The 11,298-nt window shown below is 43.7% G+C and overlaps 1 protein-coding gene across 1 annotated transcript; it reads left to right on the forward strand.

Annotated features, from left to right (window-relative positions):
• The first annotated feature begins 376 nt into the window (after positions 1–376).
• SLC40A1 (solute carrier family 40 member 1) lies at positions 377–11,066 on the forward strand. The gene is given in 11 exon segments (XM_061554731.1): positions 377–1,516; positions 1,739–1,806; positions 2,813–2,972; positions 5,003–5,118; positions 6,179–6,305; positions 7,525–7,782; positions 8,429–8,724; positions 8,726–8,809; positions 8,811–9,060; positions 9,791–9,819; positions 9,821–11,066. Coding segments are annotated over 11 exon segments (1,782 nt in total). The 5' UTR covers positions 377–1,446; the 3' UTR covers positions 10,145–11,066.
• Positions 11,067–11,298: the final 232 nt, after the last annotated feature.

Consider the following 11,298-nt stretch of genomic DNA (forward strand, 5'->3'; position numbering starts at 1 on the left):
AACAAGCAACTGCAGGGTTGCACCTATAAGTGTCTCTACTAGCAGCTATTTTTGGCCTACTGATTAAAAATGACCTAACGTCTTGGAAGAGATGAGAGTATCCACGCTTTGCCCCACCGCACGAGTGACTAACTATGGTGTACCCAGATTTGAAGTTTTCGTGACTGCAAGGATCCATACTCTTTGTTTCTTTCGGTAAAGTCACGTAGGTTAAAAAAGAGAAAACGAATCAATTAAATCACGACGTTTCGTTGCTGTGACGGTGCCACCTGAAGACGGAGGCTTGTGTTGCCTTCGAAACGTTGCAGTTTAATTTATTTGTTTTCTCTTTTTTAACCTACGTGACTTTACCGAAAAAACCAAAGAGTATGGTGTACCCATTTATACTCCTGGGTGAACAGAAGTATGGAGGAATTTAACAAACTTGTTGATTTCAACTTGTGGCTGGGAGATCTAACCTAGTGACCTTCGGATTGCAGGTCTAGTGTGCTAACCGTTGCCTCAAGGCAGAATTCATGAGCTTAATGTTGTGTAGATGAGCTTATTTTCTCATCAAATACAAATAGGCAGATTCATCTTTTGCAAGCCCCTGAACCAACTCCAGTGGATGTTCTAGATGCAAATGTAACTGTACCAATATATAATTTGTGTCTATTGAAAGTGACTCCTAGTTTTTAAATTACAATATGTTGACATCCCTGTAATATATTACCTACGTGCATGCAGTAAACATTCTTGAGGAATAAGATCATGTAAATTGAAGTGTAACTATGTTGAAAACTGCCAATAGAGGTTTATACTGCTTGCCACACGAAATCATATTCTTAATTATCAGTATTTATTGAAACCTTTTGCAGAACGTTCTGGATTTACAACGTTTAGCCAGTTCAATTCATGAGGGTTTGCACATTAAATCTCACAGTATGATATACGTTGCCCTGTTAAATTATGTTTGCTATTTATCTGAATGTATGCTTAAGCAGCATGTACATTTAGTATTGTATGCCACGTTTGGCTATTCGTACATTTATTACTAAGTCCACTGCGATGTAAATATATGATTCCGCCACACGTGAGAAGGTGAGCGCACATGGACACCTGCAATATTTAACTCGCTGGAGTAAATGGAACACCTTTGAACCAACTAATGCTAGTTTTTTTTATGAATCACGTTTACAACAGCACAGTACTTTGTATGCATTCTCTGTTACGTAGATGATGATTCATAGACGACTTCACAGCGATGGTCTGCCCTGTGTAGGCATGCACAGTTTTGTCAGGGTATACGTTTTCACAGTTTTGTGAAGAGTACTGTTGGGGTATAATTGGAAGTAACAATTTATTATCCAATACGAATATAAAATATAAGATTGTTTTGTATAGTGTCTGTTCACTAGACCCGCACATTAGGTTTGCCACCTTTATTTCAAGAGAAACTCTCGCAACATGAGTTCCAGAAATACACATAGTGAAAGAGATTTACCTGCGGGAGATGCGGAGACGGTGACTTGCTGGGGTAAGGTCTCTGAATTCGATGTATTGTATGCCACATTGTGCCTTGTGGTGACTGATGCTTGTATTGAATATTTTGTCGGTTGCAAAGTTTTTTCGTATTATAATATGATGGAATAATGTATTTCTTGCACAGATTTTTTTTACAAGATATACAGATAAAACATTTTTACGTATGTGGCTTATGCTTTACCTTTGTTGTGTATTAAACGTTCCTTGTCTGCAGATAACACGTTGAGATTCTTGAGGTCCTCAAGGTTTCTCATTTACATCTGTCATGCATTGTCAACATGGGTGCGTTCTCTAATATTACATAGAACTGCTGTACATATGAATAATACAAAAGTGTTTCTTAAATGCAAAACTCGTTTTTTTCTGTAATGAATTGCATGTAATAATGTATTGGAGGCTATAATTACACAAAATACTGTGTAATCAGATATTTAAGTGAAGTCAGTATTAATTCAATATCCATTATTTAAGTTAAATCAATATTAATGATTTGATCTGTTATATCTTCAGATTGTTTTTTCATAAGTTTGGGAGCATCAGCTTCATATATGAAACAGGTCAGATATATACTGTAATATAATAATGCATCGTCATAAGATCTTCTCTGCACGTTCCCCACTGGTGGTGCTGGCATAGACTAACAGCTTAGGGCCACTAGTAAGTAACTCAATTGTCCTTGGATTGATGACATAATAGGGGTGCTTCCAAATATTAGCTGGAACTCAGATGCTTGTAAACAGAAACATTCCCATAATGCTAATAACACTTAAAATAATTGTAATTAGCCTTTTACTTTATTTGTTTCACACAACAGTACTACCATTTAGATATGTGCATTCCTTACGATATTAGGAAGCCATTGGAGCTATGGCACTTTTAAATCTAGATTGAAACCAATTTCTTTGCAACAGCTATTTTTATTTGGTTTATTGTCCTTCCCCCGCACCTCCGATTATCACGGTTGGCTATGTACGGTGCGAAAGAAGTTTAACATACATGCACCCAAACATAATATCAGAATTTCTTTTTTTCAGAATCAGATTTTTTTTTTACTGTAGTAATCCGATGAGCTATGAAGCTCTTTTTCACAGCTGTTCAGTAGGTTTCACAGATGTCCAGTTCACAGATATCTGTGTAGAACTAGAATCCCTAAAGGGCTAGCACCACTACAGATTTTGTCAAGGGGGGGGGGGGATGGCACAGATCTTCACCAAACTCAAGTGACCGCACTGAGCAGAGCACATGTGCGGTGGTGGTGGTGGGTGGTGGTGGTGCTGCGTGAGAACAGGGGGACCGCATGTGGCACTTTGCGGTGGCTCTCTTCCTCGTGGAGCTCTACGGGAACAGCCTGCTGCTCACGGCAGCGTACGGGCTGGTGGTGGCATTCTCTGTGCTGATATGCGGGGCCCTCATTGGCCACTGGGTGGACACCAACTCCAGGATCAAGGGTACTCGGTCATCAGCGGCGCCGTCATAGATTTGCCCAGTGTCATGCTTACATTCGTAGTGCTCGACAATAACGCGTAGTCCATATGTTTTCTGTAATGCTTTTTTGCGTTAAATAGGGACCTATGGTTTATTTGCATTGTTCTTGACAACTAACATCGGGCAACATGGCAGCATTTGTATAACAAGCCTGGCTCTTTTGATGAGACCCAGAAGATTGGAACCACTCTAGAGTTTGCTTGGTTAAACAAATGCTGCTCGATACCATTGATCTGGAGTTACAATAAGCCGCACTTAACACGTATTGTATTTATATGTGGAGGCACAGAGTGGAATCCTGCTTATATGCAGTATATCTTACATTACATGTACAGCCCTTCTGTCAATCCGCTGCTGGATGAGGGCCTGTTTGGCCACACGTCACAATGCTGGTCAGTGGGGGTTGGTGAAGGTGAGGCAGAGAGAAGCGTAGTCTCACAGCGGTGTAACAGCATGTGTGTTCTCGAAAGCCGGAAAGGTCCAATATAAGCCACGATAAATCACTGCTGGATAAAGACCTCCCCAAGCCACCTCCATTTCTCGTTGTCCTGCGATGTAGCAAGAAAGTAAATCTAGCACCACACATCAGCTGATTAATGATTGGGCTACTCTGTCTACAGGAAAGCAACCCGTAATGATGCCTACCTAAAACCTGACTCCCACCACCACCCATCCCAGAAGAATTCCCTCATAAAAACTACACCATAGAGCTCGATGTGTCTCCGACTCCCACCACCACCCATCCCAGAAGAATTCCCTCATAAAAAACTACACCATAGAGCTCGATGTATCTCCGACCATCATCACCTAGCAAGTGAACTGAAACACGTGCACCAAGCTCTCAAGACGAATGGATATTTGGACTACACAATCCGTAAAGCTATCACCCCAACCATTGGGAAAGAGCCATCTGAGGACCCAATCAAAACCATAACCTTGCCATACATAGCAGGGGTCACCAAAAATATTTCCAAAATCATGCGCAAACACAAGATCCAGGTTCGATTTAACACGGTGCATAAAATTGGGAAGGATAATATCCCTGACATGAAATAAACCCGGCTTCTACAAACTAAGCTGTGTCTGCGGCATTAGTTATATTGGGGAAACTAAGCGACATGTCTCGGATCGTGTTCATGAACATAAGGCAGATTTGAAACACGGGAGGACCAACACCTCAGCCGTGGCTGATCATTGTTTTAATGCGGTTGGCTCTCCCGAAATTGATTTCTCTGGATATCAACAAAGATTCGTTCATGAAGCCATCCATATATACAGAAACAATTTCAACCGAGAGGATGGGTACAAACTCAGAAATCATTGGAAGGAAGTCATCAACCAGTTTAAGTCATAACTGGCTGTGATGTTTACATCTTGTCAACTTCCGATGTTAGTTTTATTTTGCCAAAGATGGGACAAGCAATTCCAGTTCCTGCGGTATCGCCCCTGCATTGGGCGTACCACAAGTTCTTAATTCATCCACGTCTCATGCGGCTCCCCCTCTCCTAATTACGATTTCACATGAACATAACCATCTCCGCTTGTGCTGACCCCAGGGCGCTTGTGCCCCGCCCACTTCGTTCTGATGCCAGGACGCCTGGGCCACGCCCATTTTAAACCTTGTAAACAGCGTTGCCTTTAGTGGGTTCCCTCCCCTTTTTCCACCTGATGACGGTCGCTTGTGTTGCGATCGAAACGTCATAGTTTTTTGTTTCTTTTATTATTTTTTGAACCTATCTACTTGACTTTACCAAAAGACTCAAATAATATCATTATTGACAATTAATTATTCCGAAGAGATCAAATATTAATATTGTTTTGGGGAATTTAGTCAACAATTTACATGCAGGCACTTGTAGACATGTAAAATGATGGGTGTTCAAATCAAAATCCCACTTTTTTGGTGGTGCATGTCCTGTCCTTTATGATATTACCAGTGAAATGTCACACGGGTTCACCATTGTATGACTGTGTTGTTGTTTCTGTGTTGCAGTGGCGCAGACATCGCTCGTGATACAAAACTCCTCTGTCATTTTCTGTGGCATCGTTTTGATGATGATCTTCATGTATAGAAATGACATCTCCAACATATGGGATGGCTGGCTGATCGTAAGGTTCTTTGATATTAATACATTATATCTGTCTTATGAAGCCCTTAAGTTTAAAATAAGCTTTGTAAATAATAGACATGGAAAGTCTGTAGTTTATGGTAAAGGTAACACCTTCATAAAGTTCATCCAATATACTTTTAAATGTGTGTGGTCAGGGAATGGGGAGGACAATGTTCAACTACATATTAATATTTTACTCCTTGACATTACCACACTGATGTCAGTAATTCCTTTGAAGGCATGCAATGTGTCCGTTCAAAGAGAGTGTCACAGAATAAGCATTTTGGAGTCTATAAAGGCAAAAGGGTGCAATATTTGTGAGTAATTATTATCTGTTTTAGAACAAGACATTTCTAACATTTAGTACTAATGTTAACACATAGTCATTTAGGATGACTTACCTAAGCCTAAATCATGCTTCACGCACCAGACTTTGTCTAATCTTGGAAGCTAAGCAGAAGTGAGACTGGTTAGTACTTTGATGGGAGACTGCAATTGAATACCAAGTTTTGTAAATTTTGACTGCTAGCTGGTCAGGAGATGATAGTACATAATTGAATTGAATGTAACTGTATCGAGCTTTGAATGGTATATCCTCGTATGCATAGATTTTTTTCTCTGGGTACTCCAGTTTCCTTCCACATTGGAATTGGCAAAATGTCTCAATTCAAAACCTGAATGAAAAATGCTCCCAAGACGCAGTGAGGTTTCCTGGATGAAGGGCATTATTAATTGTATTTGTCACCTGTTCGCTATTTGGGCGTGACAATGTCACAAAGTGGAACCGCTATTTGAATGATGTCAAAGCAAGACCACCAACCACTCAACAGCAGATGGCTGGCTTGGTAACATCCAGCTAAAAATGCCAGACAGGTGTGGAGATTTAAACATCAACTCAATGCGAAGTGTCTTTATTAGAAGTGATCAAATCACAGAATAAAGCAGGATGCCAGGATGTCTAGCCATCTAAACGATTATGTATGACAATGGTGGCTAGTGCTTTGCATGTGTAAAGGTATTACTCTGGTCCTGCATGCAGTGATTGACACCGACTCAAGGTCTTCTGCTACGTGGTGGTGATCGGCACAGCAAACGTGGCCAACCTCGCGAGCACAGCCACCACGATCACCATCCAGCGCGACTGGGTGGTGGTGCTGGCAGAGGGTCACAGCGGACGACTGGCAGGTCCAATCACGCACAAAGACATAGATCCTCCCGTATAGCCTTACATATTGTTGATGTTAGTGCTGTTCATTTATAGCCCTTTGGCAATCCACTTGGTAGTTAAAGGGCCTCTCCACATTGTATCAGTCATGGGGAAATTTACCAAACTTTACCACTCCGGAGGGTATAGGTTGGTGGGGAAGGTGCGCAGGACCAGTTTAGATAGTATTCGCCATTGATTTTAGCCATGGCCGGGAATCAAATGTAGGTTGTCTAGTTTATAGCACGATGTGCTCACCACCGTTTGACCACTTACGGTGCTGTTAGTGAGAAGTTGTAAAGGCAACAATAGCTGATGTTTATACACCATGCTAGGCTGAATTAACCCATTGGAGGGCCAGGACAAGTTCTGATACCACTTCTTCTTCTTGTGTATTGCTTGGGATAGCAACTCATAACGCCATGTGGAGGTTTGGTAACCAAAGCACACCCTCGGGGTAATCTGTATGGATGTCTAAAATGCCTCCGCTGATTTTTTAAGGTTCACAATGAGATGACATCACTTGCCAGTGATATCGGCCGTGGCTGGGAATCGAACACAGGCATCCAGGTTCCAAGGGCAGTGCTTAAATCGCCATTCCACCCCTAGTGAATCAGAAATAATGCCATTACCCATCCCTCTAAATCAGGGGCGGTTTCTTCATTAGGGCGATTGGGCGACGCACCACCAATGTCATTCAACCACAGAGTCACGCTAGCCGTCACTGTGCCTCTGGATATAGTCCAATCAGCGTCATGTCACGTTCTGTGGAGTACCGCCTCTTTTTGGGCGATTTCACTCCGGCTGAGAATCGCCCCGAGTGGCCCCATAGACTTACATTCAAAGATGTTTTTTTCGAACGGCGGGCGCTCCAATGCATTCTCTATGGCTTCCGGGAGGGCTCGCACTAACGTGCTTACGTCATCATACGTAAGCACGTTTCATCCAACAATATAATTTGTCGCCACCTAGTATTAATAGTGAGTATAGAAACAAACAAGATGTATTGTAAGAGTCACTTTATTTTTCATGAATATTAAAGAAGTGAAGTTGCCTTTACATGCTTAAGCTGTTAATTTATCCATTGCATGGGTGGACCTTATCCTTATCAATCATCCAGACATTTGCCCCCCCTGAGAGATTTTACAGGAGCCGCCACTGCTCTAAATGCAACACTAATGCTGCTACCTATCCCGGCAGACATGAACGCCATTCTGCGGCGCATCGACCAAGTTAGCAACGTGTTGGCGCCACTGGCGGTGGGCCAGCTGGTGTCTCTCGCCTCGTCCTCTGTGGCCTGCGCCTTCGTGGCCGTCTGGAACCTCGGCTCGATGGCCGTCGAGTACTGGCTGCTGCGGCGTGTGTACCTCGCCGTGCCCGCCCTGGCACACAAGGGCAACGCGGAGTGGCCCCCGGCATCCGCACTCGAGATGCAGCCACTGGGGGCCGACGTGACAGGTCAGACTCGTCATGTTGCTGGGACGATGGATGCCACACCAAGCCTCAGCGGTCGGGATGCATGCAGCTGGGTGTTAATTATAGATTTGAAGCTTTCGTGACTGCAAGGATTCACAGCAGCCGCACCGTTAACAACTCGTTGGAACCTCCCAGTTCAACCAGTCTACACAACAAAGGCTCATTCCTAGCAGCGGGTTCAGCCGCACCACCTCTACATAACAAAGGGCTCAGTCCCATTTACAGCAGCCGCACCTTTACATCAGCCGCACCTTACCAACTCTTGGAACCTGCCAGTTCAACCAGTCTACACAACAAAGGCTCATTCCTAGCAGCGGCTTTAGCTGCACCAACTTCACAATAATAATAATATCCAGGAGCCTGCCTTGGCTCCTCCCACCCTCAACCAGTATATATACAAGGACGGTTTTCTTGGAATTTCTCTCACTTGATACAGCTATCGTGCTGTGACGGTTCTACCTAAAGACAGAAGCTTGTGTTGCCTCCGAAACGTCGTGATTTTTATTTCATTTTTATTTTACTTTAAATAATTTTTTAAAAAAATTACCTACGTGACTTTACCGAAAAAACCTAAGAATATGCAGCTGGGTGCTTTGTGTGATCGCCACGTTGCTGATTTGACTCACAGGAGCCCCACCTGAAGCCAAGTCCCTCATCGGCAAGGGCACGGAAGAGGAGCCGCCTGCGCCCACAAGCCGCTGGCTTCGCGTCACGGAGCCATTCCGCACGCTGTGGCGTGGCTGGGTGACGTACCGCCGGCAGCCCGTGTACCTGGCCGGTGTGGGACTGGCCTGCCTCTACATGACGGTGCTGGGCTTCGACTGCATCACCACGGGCTATGCCTATACCCAGGGAATCTCTGCCTCGCTGCTCGGCATTCTCATAGCACTGTCGGCGGTCGCGGGGCTCCTGGGCACGGTGGTAGTTCACTCAGCTGCGTCGGGCCGTGGGGCTGGTGCGCACAGGGCTGCTGTCAGGCGTGGCCCAGCTTGCGGCCCTTTCTCTCTGCTGCCGTGTCCGTCTTCGCACCCGGCAGCCCGTTGGACCTGTCGATCTCACCGTTCCGCTCGCTCGGGGTCGGCATGACGGGGGATTCTACAGATGCGCCCGTGCAGCGCAATCAAAGTGAATTCGTGGCTTCCACGATGTCGAGTAGCGTCGCGCCCAATGCGACGTGGGACGATGAGCCGGATTTTGCACCACCGGACTCCTACGTGTCCGTCGCCTTGCTCTTCACTGGAGTGATTGCGGCTCGAATCGGTGAGTCCGCGATAGCGTGATCAGTAAAGAAAGATCAGATCTCAAAAGACAAACTAGATCTTCTCTAGTAGCTATACCAGATGTTTGTACTGGGCTGTCTGAAAAGAAGTTTGATGCTTCATTAATGATCAAAAAGGAGTATTCTTGCGATGTTACTGGGGTGTCACTCCCACATGTATTATTATGAGACTTGAGTGATATCACTAATACCCTTGAATGGAATTGGACAAAGATTTCAATGCAGGACCCACCTGAGAATCTTAAGATAATGTGAGGCTTTCCCAGAAAAATACATTTTCATAATTGTTTTTACAAAAAATAGCACAACAACAGGGGAGTATCTCGTTCATGACTAAAAGAAAATACATTTGGCATCCGCAACATTATTATATCGAATGCATGTTTTTTGCTCTAATTTATGTTTAGTTGTTTTTGTTCTGATTTTGTTTCGTCATGGTTCTGCTTCATTTCATAGTTATTATTTTTTATTTTTTACGATCTGGGTTTACTTTCGCAAATGAGGCTATTCTGCTCCCGTGAGTTCTCACCTGATTACACAAACAACCTGGGACAGCTATTGTGAAGACGCTGCTATGTCTATGCCTTACAAGCTCTACACAGCATTTCCGACCTGAGGAGTTGACCGCATAACTGACTTCAACAGTTAAGCCAATTGCCGAACATCCCTTTTGCATTGTAACGAGTCTGTCTGCGTTTTCGGCACCGGCAGGGCTGTGGTCGTTTGACTTGACGGTGACAGCAGCTGCTCCAGGAGACGGTTGCGGAGCACGAGCGCGGCGTGGTGAGCGGCGTGCAGAGCTCGCTCAACTACCTGCTCGACCTGCTGCATTTCACCGCCGTGCTGCTAGCGCCCGAGCCTCCTGCGTTCGGTCTGCTCGTGCTGCTGTCCGTCGCCTTCGTCGTGATGGGCCACGCTTTCTTCCTGGCCTACGCTCACGGCGCGCTCGGCCCTCGGATCTGCTCGCTACCTCGACGGCAAAGCACCGACGGCGGGCAAGGGTCAGGAGACGGAGCAGGCAGGAGCAGCTTGTTCGTCTTCATCTGCTATGGATATTGGATGTGATGGGGTTAAGGAGGATGGCTGCAGCAGCAAATAGTGGTGGTGTTGGTGGTGAAGTACGCTCATCGGTAAATTCCGTATAAACAACCACCAGCCTGTGGATCTTGCTTTAAGATAACGGTGCAAAAATGAGTGGAATTTGGTGGCACCCCTGTGTTCTATGCTGCAAATTATATTGGCAGCACCGCAGTAGCATGTAAAGTTCATGTAATATGATACATATTCTTTGGATCTTTCGGTAAAGTCACGTAGATAGAAAAAATTAAAGTAAATAAAAACTACGACGTTTCGATCACAACACAAGCGATCGTCATCAGGAGGATGACGTGACTTTACCGAAAGATCCAAATAATATTAATTCCTGCAGTCACGAAAGTTTTAAGTCAACATTTAATATGATGCAATTTTTAACTAATATTTCGTCTAAATGTGACCACATTTTCAGATGCTGTACAGAATCTCGATATTTATTTTTTACAAGCAACTGAGTCATAGGCAGAGGAAAAGTGGAAGCTCTTTGGCGTGGAATTGAGAATAGGATCAGGGAGTTAAAGATTTGCTGATTTAGCCAGGATGTTTCTGTTGCGCCTCGTCGCTTTAAGATGTTCTCTGTTCATATTTTGTTTGTTGCGGTTGCACCTGACTCAAGAGTCGCATGGCTCACAGGGCTATACCTAATAAATGAAACTTGAAAACTTGAAACTTGAACAGCATGTATGAAAGGAGTTTCAAACGATGAGGAAACATTTTAATTTACACGTCATAGAGCAATGGATCAACAACATAGATTTGTTTTATTCATTTGTTAATTTAACCACAATCAAATCAACAATTATGGTGCTAAAATAACTCACTGATTGTTACCTTAGTCATTGCTCTTGCTCTTTAACTATGTTTGTGTTTACAATAAAAACAATAAAGAAGGTGTTGGTTCAGTATTTTTAATTGTAATCGATGTTCATGAACGATACCGTTACATTAAATATCACAAGAGCTTGTCACTAAGTTTAATTTGTTCAATTAATGGTGCATATTACTCCATGTTTACAAATAACCTTCAATTTACAATAAAAACTTGTTTCCAGTGATTGCACTTAAAATATAGAGTACATTTGACTGTTTTAGACTACAGTATATATGACGATTTCTAAGTATTA

This window comes from Lethenteron reissneri, chromosome 20 (genome assembly GCF_015708825.2).
Source record: "Lethenteron reissneri isolate LAM-NWPU_2019-01 chromosome 20, ASM1570882v1, whole genome shotgun sequence".
In the NCBI taxonomy this organism is placed as follows: domain Eukaryota; kingdom Metazoa; phylum Chordata; class Hyperoartia; order Petromyzontiformes; family Petromyzontidae; genus Lethenteron; species Lethenteron reissneri.